This window comes from Carlito syrichta, unplaced genomic scaffold, assembly GCF_000164805.1.
Source record: "Carlito syrichta isolate Samal-C Ts95f unplaced genomic scaffold, Tarsius_syrichta-2.0.1 Scaffold311810, whole genome shotgun sequence".
Classification (NCBI taxonomy): domain Eukaryota; kingdom Metazoa; phylum Chordata; class Mammalia; order Primates; family Tarsiidae; genus Carlito; species Carlito syrichta.
In genome coordinates this window covers 474,330-494,922 of record NW_007255906.1, presented here as the reverse complement: position 1 = coordinate 494,922, position 20,593 = coordinate 474,330, and the positions used below count along the sequence as shown (strand labels likewise).

At 49.1% G+C, this 20,593-nt stretch overlaps 1 protein-coding gene and 1 pseudogene across 1 annotated transcript in view; both read left to right on the top strand.

Moving 5' to 3' along the window:
- Positions 1 to 20,593, top strand: part of CABIN1 (calcineurin binding protein 1) — a gene marked incomplete at its 5' end in the record, with an annotated part of 138,899 nt that overhangs the window by 66,534 nt on the left and 51,772 nt on the right. The window contains 2 exon segments of the mRNA XM_021718084.1: positions 15,409 to 15,591; positions 18,376 to 18,707. Coding sequence (XP_021573759.1) covers positions 15,409 to 15,591; positions 18,376 to 18,707 — 515 coding nt within the window.
- Positions 8,790 to 9,214, top strand: LOC110596633 (annotated as a pseudogene).

The following is a 20,593-nucleotide window of genomic DNA, read 5'->3' as shown; positions in this document are numbered from 1 at the left end:
TGTGGTCCTCCACAGCCCTGCAAGCTCCCGCCAAGCTTAGGCTACAGATGCCACCATGCTTGGCTGTTATCCCAAAGGGCTGAAGAAAGAGGCAGGACTGCCTCAGAAAGGTAGTCCTGGTACCACTGGCACCATCTGTCTCATTTTGACACATGGATATGCATGATGCTATAAGGGAGCCCCTATAGAGCGTTTAGGGTAGACACTGCACATGACAGGTCGTGGGTACCAACATACTAGTTATTTGTTCCAGAAGTTTGCAGAGGGACTCATACAAATAAGCTCAAATATAGTTTCAACAAATATTTCTTTAAAAAAAAAAAGTTTTGGCCCGGTGCAGTGGCTCAAGCCTGTAATCCCAGCACTTTGGGAGGCCAAGGTGAAAAGATTGCCTGAGCTCAGGGGTTTAAGACCAGCCTGGTCAACTTGGTGAGACCTTGTCTCTACAATAAATCAAAAAAAATTAGCCAGGCATGGTAGCGTGCCACTTGTAGTTTCAGCTTCTTAGCAGGCTGAGGCAGAAGGATCACCTGAGCCCAGCAGATCAAGGCTGTGGTGGCCATGAGTATGCCACTGCACTCCAGCCTAGGTGACAGAATGAGTCCTCAACTCAAAAAAAAAAAAAGTTTTTTCAAAGTGTTCCTGTCAGTGATGCAGAACTGTTGAGATCCCCTGTGCCCAGTCCCAGCCCTGTACTGACCATACTGTGTGCTCTGCTAAGGCCTGGCTGCACTATGCTGTCAGAACTCACCCTCCATACCTCTCAGAGAAAGCAGTGTCTGCAGCATGGAAATGGTTGGGGCCCTAAAATAGCCATGAACTGAGAACGTTCAAGTGACCCTCTCAGCAACTACACTAGTTTCTAGGGGAAGGTCCAGGCTCCAACAGAAGCAGCAGATTGCTGGCATCAGAGGATGTGTTGGTGGCTTCAAGGGGTCACACTGCCCACCTCTACCCCTACTTCCAGACCAGACCTTTGGAGGAGAACAGGTGGCTCCCACTTTCTGCTCAATTTCTTGGCCTGAGACCAGCCTCGGGTCTCCTGTGGGAGGATAGGGCATAGTACTCATTGTGGGCCATTGCCGAGCTCTCCTACTCAAGGAGGGTGATGGGTGCTTTTAGCACCCACCTGAGGAGAAGCACATGTAGAGAGGTCAGGGACCCATGTGTGGTCAGACAGGGAAGCAAGGACACAGCAGTTGCTGGAGTCAGAGGGATCTGAGTTCCAATCCTGGCTACTGCTTATGTGCTCAGCACCCTTTACAAGGGATTTCACTTCTTGGATCTTGTTGCCTCACCTGTGGCATGAGATAATATCTTCCTCATCTGTGTTAAACAAAAGTGCTAGCACATTGTACCCTCCTCCTAGATGCAGTTCTCCAGGTCATTGGTGGAATTGGGACCAGAACTAGAGAGCCACCCAGCCTCTGAGGCCAGTCACGCTCAGTTTGTACCCCACCTCTCACTAGCCAGAGGTGTGGTCTCTGAAGAGGGGCGGGCAGTGTCCTCTGAAGCAGCAGCCCCTGAGTGGGCCTGGGCTCCAGGCTTTCTGGGTGCCAGACTCCAGCCCTACAGAGCCTATCATAGGCTAATTAATTTGCCACCAGCAGGAGAGGGAGCCAGGCATCAGGACTTCCCTCAGGAGTGTTAGGAGACCTGCATTAGAGCCACCTCTCCACATTAGTATGCCTTTGCTCTAAACCCAGAAATCAGCTGGAGTCCATTCTGATTTGGTACAGGTTTAGAAAATATTTAGAAAATAGCTCCAGGTATATGTAGATAGCTTGACATTTGATAATAGCTGCTTCCTGGGATCCAAATTTGCTTTCTTGAACTGCCCTCACCTGTAACCTCCACCACAGCTGGCGTCAAAGCCAGCCCTTATCGAAGTGGCCAGCTGACCTGAGGAGGAGCCCTCTGGCTAAACTGATAGTGAGCTCTGCCCAGTTATCCTCCACACCTGACTAATTGTTCCCTTCCATTGATCTTTGGAATTTGCCTGCAGGGCTAAAATTGTAGTGTTGAAACTTTCTGATCAGGAAAAGAAAGTGAGGTGAGGGGCATGTTGTGACCTTTAGGAGCTCCCAATGCTTTATACATGCTCAGACAACATAAGGAAATTTTTAAACAAAACCACCACTCTTCCCCACTTGCAGTGTTGGTATGCATTTATATGTGTGGCTGTGTGTGCATGTGTGTAATCAGGCCCCTCTATGCAGTACTGCCTGCACATTGTGTGCCAGACTCCAGGCGGGTACCTGCGGGATAGTGGCATGTCTCTGTCTTCACAGTCACCCTATAGGCTTGGCCATGTCCTTGTTACTCAGAGAAGGTGAACTGAGGGTAGGTAAGAACTCATCCAAGGCTGCCCATATAGTTGGGATGGAGTTGAGAGAGATCAGGTCTGAGTCTCCCTCCAGCCCTGGCCAGGGGGTCAAACTAATGTTATGAAGGCCCTGTACCTGGCCAGCCTGACAGAGACTGCCTCTATGTGTGTTTCCCTCCTCACTGGAGGTGCCCCAGTGAAGGGTCCAGGGAGCAGGACCATTACTGAATGGCTTGGTCCATCTCTTACCTGGTTTAGCAGGCCTTTGGGATGTGTCTACCGTAGCTGTGTTGGACTAAGACCCTCACTGTTGTACTTCTTGTCACCTCAGAAGCCGGAGCCAGAGGGGCTTCAGAGGTCTGAGGCCTTGCCCTGTGGTTAGTCTGAGCCTTGAGTCTTTGGCCAGTTCATGGTCATGCCTATCCAGGTGTTCTGTCAGCCTTGTGCCAGATGTACAGGGCAGCCCGAGGCCCTGCTTTAGACAAGGCTGGTACAAATCAATCTATTACACAGCTGAGGGCTGGGGTGCAGCCAATACCAGCACCAGAGAGATGGAGTTTGTCTATCCCAGAGAGGCCTGACCTGGCCTTTTGGTGGGGTAGGAAGCCTTCCTGAGGTGGCAGAGCTTAGCCAAGATCTGAGGGGTATGTCGGTGTTTTTTGTGAAGGATAAAGGGGGAGAAAGCAGGCAAGGTCAGAAGAGTGGGAGCCTTGGAGGCTGGTATCCATGGTTGCAGACAGTGCCCACCCAGCCCCACTGGCAGCATTTACAGAGTCACTGAAGATCCTCAGAGGCTGCTCTGGGACCCAGATTGTAGAGTGTGGACCTTCCTGGAAATCCCAGGGTGTCCTGTGCTATGCCCCCTCATGGCCATCTATCCTCACCCACCATGCTGTCACCATCTGTGTCGTGTGCCTTCTGTGCTCATCCTCACCTGTTCGCCCCATGTCCCTCCACCAATATTGCCCGTGATGCCCCTAACCCTGACCACACTCTGTTCTCCAGGCTTTGTCTTTCTGCTTGCACCTGTCACGGCTCGCTTCAGGAACAGCGCAGACCGCATGCTCAGCCCTCAGTCCGGCTCCCTGCTTCCCCTGAGACCAGGAGTGCCTTCATGTCCACTGGTCCTGTGATTTGGAGAGTTTGTGTTTGTTGTGCTTGGCTTCTGCTGATGGCCATCACCCCAGTTGTGGCCAGATGCAGATGCAGTGGTGGTCTCTCCCCCACTGCCTGCCTGTCTGCCTGCCCAGCAGGTGGCTCAGTCCTGTATTTCCATTGCTTTGCTCTTTCTTGCTTTAAAAAATAACAGAGACAACAGACTCTAAGATACCACATTAGCTTTATAAGGATAGTATGTAAAAGTGCACATGGTACTTAGTAGTCTTGATGCTCTGAGGTAGTCCCTGTGTCTATAGTCCACCTGGCCAGACTGCACAGGGTGGGGAGCTGCACATGGCAGTCAGTCCTAAGGGGCAGGCCCAGCCTGGTCTCCTCTCAGTGGCCTCCCTTCCGGGCACAAAGGGAGGTCATTTTCTGGAAGGAACACTGTTGCTATAAAGAGGCCTTCTCAAAGTGGGAGAGACTTCAAGTGGAGGTCGGGTTGTCCTGCTTGTTCCCAACAGGAGCAGGGGACTGGGGAGGCTATCAGGGCAGAGCCAGTCTCTTCCTTTGTTCTGTTCTCTTTCTTACCTTTTTGAAAACCTCTTCAGGCCATAGAAGGTTGTGGCGTTATTGAGCACTTGCTGTGTGCCAGGCATGGAAAAGGGTGCTGTTGGGAAAGCCAAGATGAGGTCACCCCTGATTCCTGCTGCTGGATTGGATCTGGTGTCTCTAGGTGGTATCATGGGGCAGCGGTCAGTGCCGAGAAGGAGTGCCACGAGCTGGCAGGAGGGGGGACATTCTGGGATTTGGTGGGTTGAGAGGACTTCCTAGAGGAGGTGTGTCTCTAAAGAGGCCTGCAGGATCATATCGAATGAGGGACAATGGAGATAAAGACATGGAGGTCAGGGAGGACAAAAACATGGAGGTTGGAGAGTCCTACAGCATTTGAATACTGAGGTGACTGGGGTGGGCAAAAAAGAGACTTTGGAGAGAGAGGGCTTAGGAAAGCAGTTGGGCCCAGAGGGCTAGGCTCTTTCCTCTGGGCAGTAGAGTGAGTGATGTCATAGGGTCTCTCTGTGTGCTTTAAGATAGGCACATTCTCCCCTTTACAAGATGTCTGTTGGGTGCCAGCCTCACAACTCACAAAGCAGCTTCTCTTCCCTTGGCGTTTGTGTCAAGAGGGGCCTGCCTACCTGCCTTTGTTCCCGTCAAATGGTAAAAGCCTCCCAAGGACTCCTCGGTCAGTGCTGATCCTTGTGCAGGGTACAGACTGAGAGATGGGCAGTGAGCATGTGGCTCCCAGCAGGGCAGCACCACTGTCTGCAAATGATGGGGTTTTGAGATGCCTCCCTCACCCATGAGCATTGGTAGAGAAGAGGCAGTAAGTACAGCCTGGCCCCCACAGTGATACCCTCATGCACACCTGCTGTCTGCCTCTCTCTTGAGCCCCAGGTTTCTGGTATCACCTCTCTTTGGCACCTATCCAATCTCCCCAGTCTGACATGGGCACCCTCATTTCTCAGGGCCAGCCTTGCTTTTGGTGGACATGTCCTTTCCCAGTGGTTGGTCAGTGGGGGACCAACTGAGGCAGGTTTTGTCTTATTGAAAACTTTCTCAAAATATTAATTCCGCACTAGTTCATAGTTCTTAGTTGATAGGCCACTTGTGATCTTTTCAGAGGTCAGTTGGTCAGAGTTGGTGCTGTTGTGATGGCACAGCCATATTTCTTTTTCCCCAGACTTTCAGTGCCCTGAACTGATGAATAAAATGACTATGAGCTATTTCTAGTCTCACTGCTGGAGCAAATGGAGAAAACACATTCAAGGAGACACAGGAAACTTCATAGCTAAAGAGCACTTTTGGGAAATCCTGGGACTGTCCAAGGAATTTGAACTGAGTCAGACCTGAGCAGGGAAGACTCAGAACAGAATCTGCTGTCACACCAAGTGGGATGGGCAGCCTTTCTGTCACCCAGCCAGGTCCCTTTCCTTTTGTGTTGCCAGCCCTGCAGATCCCAGCCTGGAGGTAGAAGGTGCAGGACTTAGAGGCAGGCAGTATAATCAACAGTTGGCTGGCAGCTGCACATCCCTGTAAGGATTCAGAGGGAGGGCTAGCATGGCCCAGATGCATAGATGGGAAATATTCCAGTGGTTAACAGTAAGATAATCAAATATTTATAATCTTGTCACAAATATTAATTAGTATGAGCAGATTTTGTGTGGGCAGATTTCTTAAAAGAACATTCTGAAAAGAAGAGCAGGGCCAGCCAGTAACCTGCTTGCTAGTGCCAGTTTTCTTTCCTGTTGGCTTCCAGGCAGCTCCTTCAATAAATCATTGCTCAGCTCCTGAGACTCAAGGCTAGACTCCTGGGCTGTGGGCAGTCCCTGGGAGTCCTGTCCAGTGTGCCTCTTTGCCTGGAAGGCCCTCTTCACCTAGCCCTGCGGGAAGTTTGGGTTAAACCTGGCTCTCCTACATCAAAGAGGCTTTCCATCTGTCTCTTGCTCTGCCTCAGGACCAGGGAACCCAGAATACCCTCTCTGCAGAATGACAGCCAGCACTGTCTGCCTCTGACTTCTCCCATCTGCCCTCCTCTCCCAGGCAGGAAAACAGAGGACCTCTGCCACCAGGCTTGGCAGCCTTTGCCAGCAGAGCTTCTGCAGACCCACCTGGTCCTTTAAGTGTCAGTACAGGCCAATAGCACACAATGTTGTATGTCAGCCCATTTGGACCCTTGGCCACAAGGATAGCATCACAGAGGCGGTAGGACTGGAGCCAGGCCTGGAAGCTCAGCTCACAGCTGACTGGAAGTTGTGTTCCTTAAGCCAGAATCTCCCCTACACATACATTCACAGACTCCCTGGTGCATATAGGTAGCATGGGGCTGTGCATGATGGTGCCAGACTGAGTATAACTGTCCAGAAAGAAGGCAAAGTGTGATTCAGGAAGGACTAGTCCTTGCCCAAAGGTATATGGATAATTGGGGAGGTCCCACCCCAGAGTAACCTTCGCCTCCTTCTCTTCCAGAAGTTTTCCCCATTCCTGGCCTTCCTTGGCTGTGGCCCTGGAGCTTGAGAGATGACTTTGCAGAGGGGCCTGCTGGGAGAAGGGAGAGGGCAAGGTCAACAGCATCCTTCTCTTAGTGCCCTACTGCAGGAGCCTGCAGGAAGAGGGGATGCTCTAGGCTACATTCCCCAGTCCAAGCTGCCCTACCTGCCTCTGGCCCAGCAGCTCACCTGGCTCTGGGGGTTAAGGCTGGACTCCTATTCTCTAAATCTCCCAGGACTGTGAAGCCATTGTCTTTGCTATCCTATTCATAGCAGCCCAGCTGGTAGCAGGATAAGGGTCCTTTCCACACACTCTACAATGTTCCTGGCAACTTCTTCCATCATCTGTCTTTCCGTCTGTGGCCTCCCTGAGGTCCTCAAGTCAACTGCATCAGAAAAGGTTTGATTTCCCAGGAGAAAAGGGTGGGAGTGGCAAGTGAGAAGGGTGAGCACTGTCTGCCCAGGTAGAGAGAGCAATTCTTTAAGAACGTTTTTACTCATCCCTTTACCCTATTGATGTAAAAGACATGAAGCTTGGCTGATCTGACTGACTCCTTAGGGTGAAGCCTTGGGATGATTCTTAGTACTTAAAATCAGAGTCACTTTAAATAGGCTGTCAGACACACAAGACCTGAAAGGAGTGGAGAGAACTGGCCTTGACCCTGAGTCCCCGTTGATGACTCTCAGTGAAGAGATGCACTTGTCCTCTATTTCTCAAGCATATGTGTTCCGGAGTCCCCCTTGGGAACCTTGGCAAGCACTTACCTAACCTTGTTTCACAATGCAGCCAGGACTCCACAGCCTACCCCAGACCATGACCTGTGGGTGGCACCACAGGACTATGGTGAGCCTCGTTAGCAGTGCCTTCCTCAGGGCCACTTAGGCACTTTGCTCACCCCTGAGATAAGGGCTTAGAATCACCGCAGTGTGATTCCCCAAGGCCAATGCCAGGCTTTCAGAGGGTTGGCAGTTCTGGGTTCTCAAACCTGTGACTGAGGTTCAGGGAAGGGCCTGGCAAAGTGCATGCGGCAGCCCCTTTCCCTGTGGGTTCTCTTGATTTGTGTTTGTCCTGTCCTTCTGCTGTGGCTGTTGTTGCTATGGATGTTATTTTAAGAGTCTCAGCAGAGACTTCACTTGATTGACTGTTGCTCATCAGGGCAGTATACACCCCAGAGCACAGCCTACCATCCTTTTTTGCCCACACAGTTCCAGGTGAGGTCTGGCCACCTTCACTGCCTATTCTGGTGGCTCTGAGAGGGCATTAGCATGTTGGGAGTAAATATCCATTTACCTAAGCCAATCCTGGTTTTTATAATGATCACAACTGGGATTCCACCAAATTGGCAATTCCTTTAGGCTCAGAGCCCAACAGCTTAAAAGCTGGTGAGCTTGTGGGCCAGCGTGCCAGTTGGTGAAATCATCCCAGCAAGGCTTGCCTCCTGAAGCTTGCTGCAGGGTGTGCAGCTCAGCCATGCAGTGACTTCAGCTGGTCTTATGCTGGCCAAAGAGAGCCTGTCCTAGCCTGACTTTCAGAGAGACTTCCCTGGCAGGGCAACAGCATGCCATCTTCCAAAGACTTCGAGTTCTTACTGGTGTTTCTGAGTGACCAGTGTTCTCACTTTCATGGCCAGAGTAAATGCTGCAGGACAGGGTGAGTCACTCATGTGTGCCAGGCACTAGGCCAGGCACTTGTGGGGAATTCATGTACATGTTGGGGACAGAGGTAGGGAGACAGTGGCAATCATACTAAAAAGCATAACGTGGGGGCCTAGAACAGCAACATCATTTGACCAGGATCATGCAGCCCCTAAATTGCAGGTCTTGGGTGGGAATTTATGTCTGGGATCCCAAGTCCCAAGCTTCCACAATGACCCTCTGTGGCCTCTGGCACTAAGGATCTCCATTGCCAGTCTTCACCTTTCACACAGACTCCCAATAGGCTGCCTCTCTTCTTTTTGATCCCCTCATACTGAGAACCTGGGTATGGCACTTGTGAGGGCTGTGGGCCTGCCTGTAATCCTGATTTCGGGCTCATGGAGCCTTCCAAGTAAGGGAGGAGCCCTTTGTCAAGTGTGAGCCAGAGGGTCTAGTCAGGTTCCTGCTCCCCCAACTCAGGAGTCTTAAACATATCCCAAGTCCCCATTTCTTACTGCTCTGTCAGCCCAGCTGATGGTGACCCATCGATTACTGGGCAGTGGACATTAGCAAACGCAGCTATGAAGAAAGGGCTGATGCATCGTTCGGTATGAGGCAAGTCGGGCGCCAAGCGCGAGGCAGAATGGCCTCCCGGAGTCCTTTGCGCGGCACCTGGCGACAAAATGGCTGCCCAAGGGAGACGGGCGGGAGCCTACTGGTCGGGAGGCGCCAGGCCCCGTGGGCGTGGCGGCGGGAACTGCTGGGCTGAGTCCGGGCTAGGGACGTCGTCCGAGAGCAGGCTCCACGAGGTGTCGAGCGCCCGTTGGAGCCTGTTGTCAGGCGGCGTGAACTTGTTTGCCAACGATGGCAGCTTCCTGGAGCTGTTCAAATGAAAGATGGAGGAGGGGCAGCAGCAGCGGTGGCAGGAGGAACGGTCCCTGGGCCCACCGCGACCCGACCAGGCGGCCACTGCCACCGTGGGCCCCAGGGATCTGAAGAGGAAGGGCACCCCGGGCCCCACACTTAGCTTCGTGGGCAAACGCAGAGGCGGGAATAAACTAGCCCTCAAGACGGGAATAGTAGCCAAGAAGCAGGAGACAGAGGATGAGGTATTAGCAGTAAAAGTGACATGTGGGCCAAGTACGTGAGGTATTAGCAGTAAAGGTGACATGTGGGCCAAGCAGAAGTGACAAATACAGAGCCCACTAGTGCAGCGACGATGGTAAAACTTGGTCCCTGGTGAAATGACCCCCCTCCCTGCCTGCCCATGGCCTGGGACTCTTGCGATGTAAATAACTAATATAGCGGCAGCAGCGGCAGCCTTCCTCTGGAGAACTTGAACACAAAAGGAAACCGAGACACTTCCCGCAGCTGCGGACAATTCTCCAGGACTCTTTTTTTTACCTTGAGCACTTGCCTCATGAGACGTCATAAAACAGTGGTTTGCTGTCCCCTCTTTTCCCACCTCCTTGCTCTCTCTGGCTTTTTCATCCTCTCCTCGCCCTCCTTTTTCTCCCCTTAACCATCACTTCTGGGAAGTGTAGAACTTGACTTAGTGCCAGAAAAAAAGAAAGGGCTGTAGCAGGTTATACTGAGTTGCCTCCAAGGTCACCGTCCCCAAACCCTGGTGTATGATGAGATATGGGTAAAAAACAGCAGGGCACACTTTGGATCACAGGTCTAATCCTGTGTCCACTGTGCAGGCCAGCCCGCTTTGACAGGCCTGTTGTGTCAGTGTTACTACCTCATCAACAAGGTACTGCTCAGGCATTGGCTCCAACATGGCATCAGCAAAACCCTCTGCCCACTCAGAACTAAATCTGTAATGACAGGTTTGAGACATTAGGAATAAAACTTGTCCCAGTTCTCTGAAATAATAGTATTGATAATTGACCTGACATTGCATAAACATTTACTGCATGTCAGGCAGTGATTCAAGCACTTTACATGTATTAACCTATTTAATCCTCACAACAGTTTTGTGAAGTAGGCACTTGTCTCGTACCATCACAACTTTACATGTGATAAAATTGAAGTGTAAATAATTATGGCATTTGCATTGGCACTTAAAACTGGTAAGTGACAGACAATTTCAGTTCTGACAACTTGGATCTTTCACAGTCCAGGCTCTTAGTTTTATTGCAAGTTTGAAACCCACCAAGTAGCTCAGACCTGCCCTCCCAGTGGATCCTGGGTGACTTCCCAGCAGGTACTAATACATTGACCAATAGCTGAGCAAAGGCTTGGAGGGCTCTAGGGGACTGTGTCTGCCTTTTCCCCTGTGTCCCCAGGAATCAGTGTGTCATGGACATTTCTGAGATTATTGTAGCTGCAATTTTTAGGTGTGGAGGGACTTTACTTGCTGAAGGTCACACAACTAGTGACAAGCACAAGAGGAACTTGAATTTAGCTCACTTTCTCTCTCTCTCTCTCTGTTTTCTTTTGAGTTGGGGTCTTACTGTTGCCCAGGCTGGAGTGCAGGGGCATGATCACAGCTCACCACAGCCTGGACCTCCTGGACTCAGGTGATTCTTCTGCCTCAGCTTCCCAAGTAGCTAAGACTACAGGCATGCATCACCATGCTCTGCTAATTTTTTTTTTTTAATAGAGACAAGGTCTTGCTATATTGCCTAGGCTAGTCTCCAAATCCTGGGCTCAAGCATTCCTCCCACCTAGGCCCCCCAAAGTGCTGGGATTACAGGTATGAGCCACCATGCCTTGCAAGCTCTCTATATTCCTAGGTCATTGAACTTCACCTTTAGATATACAAAGTTTAAGATAAAACAAAATTTATTTTTTAATGATTCTATTTTCTCTATTATTGGTTTATTATTTATAGTATTTAAAATATATATACTTGTTGCCGGGCGCAGTGGCCCACGCCTGTAATCCCAGCACTTTGGAAGGCAGAGATGAAAGGATTGCCTGAGGTCAGGGATTGGAGACCACCCTGGGGAACTTGGTGAGACCTCGTCTACAATAAATCAAAAAATTAGCTGGGCATGGTGGTGTGTGCTTATAATTCCAACTACTTAGAAGGCTGAGGTAGAAGGATTGCCTGAGCTCAGCAGGTGGAGGCTGTAGTGGCGGTAAGCGTGCCACTGCACTCTAGCCTAGACAACAGAGTGAGACTTCAACTCAAAAAAATAAAATACTGCCAACAAAATACATCTTTAATTAATAATCCCAGTCTGCCTTCAAATTATATTGTACTATTTCATAGGCAGTGGAAAAGCTGACCATCCTTTATACTTTTTTATTCATTTTACTTTTATGTATACTATAAGCCTACAATACATTGCTACTGTTTTTGCTTTAGAAAGTAGGCAAAAATATTTTAGAAAAATTAAAGATAGGAAAAAATATCTTTTATGTTATGAAAAAATATCTTTAACTGCTTCTGAGGGACCTCATTTTTTTTTGAGTCGAGATCTCACTGTCACCCTGGCTGGAGTGCAGTGGCACAATCACAGCTCACCACAGCCTTGACCTCCTGGTCTCAGGCAGTCCTTCCACCTCAGTCTCCCGAGTAGTTGGAACTACAGACATGCACCACCGCGCCTGATTAATTTTCTTAAAATTTTTTGTAGAGACCAAGTTTTACTGTATTGCCTAGGCTGATCTCAAACTCCTGCGCTCAAGTGATTCTCTTGCTTTGGTCTTCCACCACACTTGGCCAGGAACCTCATTTCTTTACGTAGATCCGAGTTTCTATCTGGTTTCATATTCATTCAACCTTTCACATTTCTTGTAACTCAGATGTGTTGGTTATGAATCTTCTACATTTTTGTATGAAAAGCCTTTATTTTCCTGTATCCTTTGAGAGGTATTGTCCTTTGAGAGGTATTTTCATTGAGTGTAGAATTCTGAGTTGACTTGCTTTCCACACTTTAAAGACATTGTCTGATATGCATAGTTTCTGATGAGAAGTCTGTTGTAATTCTTAACTTTGTTCGTCTATATGTGTCGTGTCTTTTTCTGACTGCCTTCAAGATTTTCTCTATATCTTTTGTTTTTGACAGTTTGAAAATGATGTACCTAGGTGGGATTTTTTTGTTTTTATTTTTTATTTTTAGTGTGTTTGGAGGGGTCTTTTCCCTGCTTGGTGTTCTCTGAGATTCTTGTTAATTTGTCTTTCATTAATTTTGGAAAATTCTCAGTCATTATGTCTTTAAATACTTCTGTCTTGTTTGTCCCTCATCTCCTTCTGTGACTCCAGTGAATGTATTAGATCATTTGGATGCTCTGTTCTGATTACCCCCGCCCACTCTTTTTTTCTCAGTTTGGATTACAGATGCTCCTCACTTTACAGTGTTATGTCCTGACAAAGCCATCATGAGTTGAAAATGTCCTGAGTCAGAAATACATTGAATACACCAAACCTACCAAACATTGTAGTTTAGCCTAGCCCATCCTGAATGTGCTCAGAATATTTAAATCAGCCTGCAATTGGGCAAAATCATCTACACAAAACCTATTTTATAATAAAGTATTGAATATCTTAAGAGTATTATACCACATATCACTAGCCTAGGTAAAAAAATCAAAATTTAAAGTGTGGTTTCTACTCAATGCATAAAACTTTCACACCATGGTGAGAGGACAATAATAGACTTAGGTTAAGAGCATGCTATTGAGAGACCCAAGAAACCAAGAAACTTAAAAAGCCATACTTGCTGTAAAAGTAGTGTTTAGTTCACTATATTTCATATATCCCTACCTCATGTTTACTATATATTTTGTGTATTCCTACCTCATGTTCATTGTACTTTATGAAATCTTAGTACTTTAAATCCTACCTCAGACCCCGTAGAATTAGGCATATGTTGAGTGCTGGGTAGTGACTGATTGTATAGTTATATAATGTCTTAAGTAGTGTTTGTATTTAGAACTCTTGGGTTAAGCATTGTCAGTCCCAATTGCCATGCTGACTTAATGTTAAAGCGATAAGCCCCTTTCAGACATTCCTTTGCTATCACAGTAGACTCTGAGGCGCTAGCTGCTCTCTAGGTGGGCTTTTTGTCGATTTAAATCACTGGCTTCCATGCCAAAAGTTAATTTACACGCAGTGCTATGTAAACCTGAGGGAATCAAAGACTTTTATAAAAACTGCCTTGCTATAAGACGTTTGCGATATTTTATAAATTCCCAGAACTAGTACTATATGAATTTCTACCCCACATTCACTGTATGTGTTTGCAGCATTCATATTTAAAACTTTGCTAAGTTTGGCTTTTGTTGTCCCATAATGACCATGTTATGTTATGTAAATGTTAAGCAAACAAGCTTTCCTAAGCATTCCTTGGGGTGAATCAGCAAACTTAATGGCTAATGTAACCTCCAGGTTGCTCAGGTTACTTTATATGCAGTGACTGTATGAACCTAACTTATCTGACATGCCACTCTGCCGGTTAAGTGGGTTTCTGTCAATCACAGGCAGTCAGGTTACAGCCCACGAAAGGCACCTACCAATACCAAGTGTTCCTGTACCCATTAGGAGAAATTACCCAATCAGGTAAAATCAAGTTTAAAGTTCTTTCCCCTCCCTCTGTAATTGTGCATAAAAACTGCTTGCCATACTGGATCGGAGCTCTCGTCCCTGAAGCCACCGGCTTCATGCATGAGCCCAGACTCGAGCCTGAATAAAGACCCTTGTGTGTTTGCATCGGAGCTGGCTCTTTGTGTTCTCTCTCGGATTAGAGTCCTGGGTTCAACAATGGTAAAGTCAAAAAATTGTAAGTCAAACCATCTGAAGTTGGAGACTGTTTCTATTTACCTGTTTTCAAGTTTCGATTTTCTCCCCCCTTAGCTGTACCAAGTTGGCTGAGATGCCTGGCAAAGACATTCTTCATTGTTGTTACTGTGGCTTTCATTTTTAGTCTCTCTGTTTGACTCTTGCTTATAATTTACATCTCACTCCTGAAATTCCCCATCTTTTCATACATGTTGTTCAGCTTTTCTAGTACAGCCTTTAACATACTAATTGTATTCATGAATTATATTAATCTTAGTTATTTTAAATTCCCCATCAGGTAAGTTCCAACAACTGGGTCATCTGTGAGTCTCCTGTTGATTATTTGTCTCCTGACAGTGTACTTTTTTCTTTTATGTGTGTGTGTGCTACAGTTTTTACATTGAAGATCAGATATGTGTAGGATAGAAGAGATTGAAGTTAATAATATTTATGCCTGAAATAGACTTTCCTTTTGTGTTTCTGTGCCTTTAGTAAAGGAAGTTGAGCTAGGTAAGTCAGAAGTTGGGTTGGGTTTTGTTGTTGTTATGGTTACCTTCAGTGCACCACTGGCTTCCAATTCTTATCATGCTATCAAAAGAGCCAGTTTGCCACAAGGTTTTTCTCAGCATTCCAGATCCACCTTCAGCCTTGGGCCTTCATATGCACCTCTGGGAGCATTTCCTCCATGCTCTTGCCCTTTCCCTGTAGTAGACTGATTTGTTTGTTAATAGGTGATTGCTAGCCTAGGGTAGGGGACAGAAGTGGTTCTCCATTATCTTGGTCCTCTAAAGTTTGGATCCTAGATGATTTCCTACCCATCCTTCTTGCTTGTAGGCTTTTGTTATTCAGAAAGGAAGGGACCAGGCAGGTTTTATACCTTTTCCACAGCAGCAACCACTCCTACCCTCCAGGCCTGCACTCCCAGGAAGGTTTCCTCATTTTCCATGCCCTCCCCTCCCCTCTCCTCCCCTGTCCCACCCCAGTCTTTCTCTTGAGCACCTGTGGAGGTCCCAGTAAAGTACAAATTCAATTCCCGTTGTGTTGGTGACTCCCAGAGTCTAGATTCATTCTCGACCACATCTAGCTTTTAACAATAGGTTAAAATTTTTTTGCTGACTTCTTTCCCATTTCAGTTATTTCTGTTATATGATAGAATTGCTACATAATAGTGGCTACTGTGCATCTCTTCCCAACTACACGTTCAGTGACAGTGCATCAGTAGCTTGAAATCGTCCATGATGGGAATAGTTACACCACAGAAATCAGTAAATGTAATAAACCAGGGCTTCCCCTCCCCCTCCCCCCAGCCAATTGTTAAACATTTACCAGAACACCACTGTTTGGGGAAACCTCAAGAGGGTTGACAATGGAGATTAGTGCCTTTGGTGAGTGGCTTGGTGGCCTCTGGGATGGGTTGGTCTCAACAGTGTCAGAGTGGCTGTGCTTAAGCCATCTCCTCTGCAAGCCAGTCCCCAGACCACAGCAGGGAGACTTACCCTGGGGAGGGCCCCATGTTGGAGATGGTGAGGGTTCATGTTCCTGCCCTCTCTCCCTCCTTCTTCCCACAGATCGCAGCCAGGACAGCACAGCTGTGGCACTCTCAGACTCCAGCTCAACTCAGGACTTCTTTAATGAGCCCACCAGCTCACTGGAGGGCTCCCGGAAGCCCTACACAGAGAAGAGGCTGCCCATTCTCAGTTGCCAGGCAGGAGTGACCAATAAAGACCTTCAGGGGGCCACAGAGGAAAGAGGTAGGAAGATCAAACTCAGTGAAATAGAACTGCTTTGATGCCCTGTGGCAGTCTGGGCAGAGCTGAAGGCCACAGTCTGCAGAGTGGCCCAGGGATCTCCCTTGGGCAGCTTAACTCTTTGGGCTTTTGTTGTTCTCCCTGTAGGATGGGAGTGGTCCCAGTGCCCATACCTAGGGTTGTGAGGATGGAGCGAGGCAGCTCCCAAGTGTGCTCATACAGAGTCTGGTATACCATGTATGCTAAGGGATGCTTGTCATTGTTAGGACCCCCATGGCTCAGCCTGGGAAAGCCATGTCCACGACATCGGTGTGCCTGATTTTTTTCTTGGTAAATATTATTATTATTATTATTATTGAGTTGGAGTCTCTTGTCACCCAGGTTGGAGTACAGCAGCACGCTCAATGGCCACAGCCTCAGCCTGATGGGCTTAAACGATCCTTCTGCCTCAGCTTTCCAAACAGCTGGAACTACAGACACATGCCACCACCCCCATCTATTTTTTTTGTGATTTATTGTAGAGACGAGATCTCACCAAGTTGCCCAGGCTGGTCTCAAAGCCCCGGGCTCAGGCAATCCTCTTGCCTTGGCTTCCCAAAGTGCTGGGATTACAGGCTGAGCCATATTACCCAACTGCAAATAGGTATTTTAAAAGTCTTTGGCTGGGGGTGGTATGGGGGACACAACATCAATAAGGGTACCTAATTTCAAACCAGGCAAAGTGGGGACCAAAGGGAGGCCCAAATTTTAACTGTATGATGACCACTTGTATACCTAATCCTGAACTGTACTCCATATCTTTAATTGAAAAAAAAAAATTTTTGGCTTCTAAATGTCACAGAAGTGTTTTCCTTTTAGTCTGAATCACATCAGCCCTTCAGGAAAAATCTCCCATTTTAGGTACAGGACCCTGATTTAAACCTGAGGTATGTCCAACTATTTTGGGGTCCCCAGACCTCCTTTGTGGAAATCAGTGGGCAAAGCCCCCCATCTGGACTTGTAGAGAGACTGCAGGCAGGCCAGGGCCTTCCTGGCCCCACTCTCAGCTGTGACTGGTCAGCTGTGGAATTGAAGGCTTTCCCACTCTGGCCCGGGGCCAGGGCATACAGGTGCTTGCCAAGCAATAACAGCATCAACAAACCAGACCCCCAATCGGGTGTCCTGGGCCAGCCACCGTTTTAATTCATCTGGTCCTCTCACCCACCCTAGGACAAAAGCACTGTGTCCATTCCTCTTTTACACGTATAGAGCCCAAGATTCAGAGAGAGTCAGAAATGTGCCCAAGGTCAGGCAGCACCCTTGACCACTACCCCATGCTGCCTCTCCAGGTGGGCTGGATGGGTAGAGAGGAGGGTTAGTAATAACCTGCCTGCCCTGGGGACTCAGGCCCAACCCCAGAAAGTCACAGCACAGGCCCTGGATGGGAGCTTACCCATAGGTGTGACAGTGGGGTCAGAGCCAGAATGCCCAAATTCTTTCCTCAACAATAAGAGTGACAGTGGGCAAGCTTGTCATAAGCCTGATGTCTGCATGGTTAGGCTTGAACTTGGCATGCAGGGAATGTGGGGTCTTAGTCCTTCCCCACTCGTCCCTGCCCCAGCAGGATCCTGCTGTCTCCAGGCTGCTACTACAGCAGAATGGGGATTATCAGGGCCTCCACCACAGCGCAGACTGCCTTCAGAGCTGGTGGTGCGGCTGATGCTTTGGCCTCCTCCAGGCAGGCTGTGTAGGGAGTGCCACACTCCCAGGTGCCTAAGGAGCCATGGGCCACAGGCCACCTTGCTCCCCACCCCTTTCCTTTATTTTATTTTTTTGAGTCGGATCTTATACTGTTGCCCAGGCAGGAGTGCAGTGGCACAGTCACAGCTCACTGCATAGTCAACTTCCTGGGCTCAAGGGATCCTCCCAACTAAGCTTCCTGAGTAACTGGTACTACAGGTGCATGCTACCATGTCTGGCTAATTTTTAAAAAAAATTTTTTTTTAGCAATAGGGTCTCACTATGTTGCCTAGGCTGGTTTTGAACTCCTTGGCCTCCCTGAGTGCTGGGATTATAGGCATGAGCCACTGCATCCAGTCTCCACCCCCTTCCTTCTATCCTTCCCTCCCTCTCGGGCCAAACAGCCTCTTCCTTCTGTAGCCAAGGAGCCTGCACCTCAAGAGAACTAGACTAAGGTCACCTGCTATCATTATTCTGGAGCCATCCCTGTAGCCCCTACTGTCCAGCTGCATGGTCCCTGATGGAACAGGGCTGGGTGTTGAGGAGCTGGGACCACATCAAGAGGAGGCCTGTGTGTGCATACTTGGCTCACATGTAGCAGCAATTTTCCTGGAGAGGGATGTCGGGCCAACTGTGGGATGAACACTGAGCAATGGAGCAGGGGTGGCACTCTGTGAGCCATTTCCTGGCTGTTTTATTTGAAGATGGTGGTGATGACACCTATCTTTTGTAGGCTACTTTCACTTGCACCAGCCCTGGAGGTGGGATAGCCTATGCTACCATTCAGAGAAAAAGACCCAGGGCCCAGCTCGTAACCCTCTTCTCTGTAGCCCCTGGCCCCTCTGCTTTGTGTCAGCTAGGACAGCCTGCTTCACAGAGTGGTATACCTCGGTGGGGGCAGAACCTGAACTTTTCCCTGTGCCTCCCACTGCTGGGCCCAGCACTCATCCAGCAAGGGCAGACCCAGCCTTGTCAGTCACCTCACCATGACACCTCTATCACAAGATGTGAACCGTTATATGGGCAGGGCCTAAAACTAGGTGACTTTGTTTTACTTATCAACAGTAGGAAAAACTGAGGAGTCCTTGGAGAGTACAGAAGTCTTCCGGGCCACAGAACAAGGTGGCCAGAAGCCTGCTGCAGAACCCCCAGCCTCTGCTTGCATCCCTGTCAAGCCTCCAGCACCCACACCCACCCTGTGGGATGGGAGAAAGAAAGGGGATCCCCTGGGGGAACCAATGACCTTTCCCCAGGGTCTGCCAGCCGGCGCCGAGGAACAGCGACAGTTCCTCACGGAGCAGTGCATCGCCTCCTTCCGCCTGTGCCTGAGCCGCTTCCCCCAGCACTATAAGAGTCTCTACCGGCTGGCCTTCCTCTACTCCTACAGCAAAACCCACCGGGTGAGTGGGCTACCCGGCCATGCTGGCTGGGAGAGGGCTTGGATCGTCTTCCCAGGACAGGCAGGCAGCTTGAAAGGTTGGTGGGCAGAACCAAGACAGATTGGAGCATCAAGGGCGGAGCGAGACAGAGGGATGGTGAGGAGGGCTGTGGGAGGCGAGGCCAGCCCAAGGAGGGGGCCAGTTTGCCAGGAGAGAGGTGGCAAGGGCCCAGGGTCACAGCCAGGAATGGAGGGAAGAGCTGGTGTGGGGGCCTCATGGGCTCAGAGACAGACTATGGGTTGGGAGATGAGAAACCACAGTCTCAGCTACTCTCCCCTGTGAAGGCCATGCGGTGACGCACACTCCAGTGCCGGGCTTCCTCACCCCTGCCATTCATCCATCTTCTCAGCAGCCCAGCATGGGCCTGCCATCCTCCAAGTGCCCTGGGGCCCTGCCTGACCTTGCTTGCCCTGGGTCCCATCCCTCCGGCTGCATTTTACAGAGGCCTCCTTGCCACACCCTACCCCTGGGACCATCTTCACAGTCTGTGCTTTATGGGGGTTGTATACTGACAGCCTCCTCCAGCTCTTTTTGGAAAGCAGATCATGTAGTGATTCTTAACAGCTGTGGCCCAGGCCTAAGCACTTTCAGGGCCTTCCCAACCAGACTTCTTCTGCTGGCATTTAGCTTTGTGGAAGGAGTGTGGCCTGGGCAGGGTCAGAAACAGGGGTGACTTTCTTTTCCTTCAGTCTTTCCTCACCCAGGAGGTACTGGGGAGACAGCACCCTGGTTGTGGCACCTGCCCCATGGAGCTACGATCTAAAAGGTAGGCAGATTAAAGAACATGCAAATGAGCAAACTCACAGCAAGTCTCATTGTGACCAATACTACAGAGACAACAATAGAGTGCAGGAGGGGTGGGAGTACTGCTGTGGCTCCTTGAAGACACCGTTTATGCTAAACTAGGCCTGTAGGGTGAGTGAGGTACAACAGTGGGCTGGAGGACAGGGAGAGCGTCCAGCTGGGGCAAGCAGCCCAGGAAAGTGGACGTTCTAGGCCAGCATTGGTGTGAGCAGGGATCAAAGAGGGTCAGAGGTGCAAGGTGAGCAGGGGTGGCCTTTGGGGTCTAGCTGTGAGATGTAGTCAGGTCTTCCCTACTGCCTGTCCCCCACCCTCTTCTGTAGGATGTTTGAAGAACCAGAAAGGGCAGGTGACTGGAGAGATGGGCCCTGGCTTGGCATTGGCTGTGTTCAGGCAGATGTTACTTCACAGAATTCTGTTTGGGGGATTCGGCACTGGGGTCCGAAAAGTGTCCTGTCCTGGCAGTGACTAGCATGCTCCTGTGGCTTGGTTAGTTTCCTCAGAGTGGAGCAGGCGGAGCAGGTCTAGGGACGGAGGAGAGCTCATCAGGAGCCTGATCTTTTTCAAGGTGAGGTGTGATTTTCCTGCTGCCTGTTGCTGCTGCTGGCACCATGCATGCCCAGCCTGCACTTGGCAATGGTCCTAGACCTGGGTTTTATTTTATTTTATTTTTTATTTTTCTCGTTGGTAGTTTGTATCATTATTTTTTTCATGGAATTGAGCCAATGGAGTGCCAGAATACTTACAATACTTTTGTCTTATGATGTATCTAAATTTCTTATTTTATTTTATTTTACCATTTTTGAGTCAGGGTCTCACTCTGTCATCCAGGCTAGACAGCACTGGTACGATCATGATCCGCTGCAGCCTCAAACTCCTGGGCTTAGGCCTAAGATCCTTCTGCCTCAGCCTCCCTCAGGTACTCAATCCCAAGCAGCTGGGACTCCAGATATGTACCACTACACCCAACTAATTTTTTTATTTTTTGTAGAGATTAGGTCTCATTCGAGGTGAGGTATCTCAAACTCTTGTGCTCAAGCAAGTCT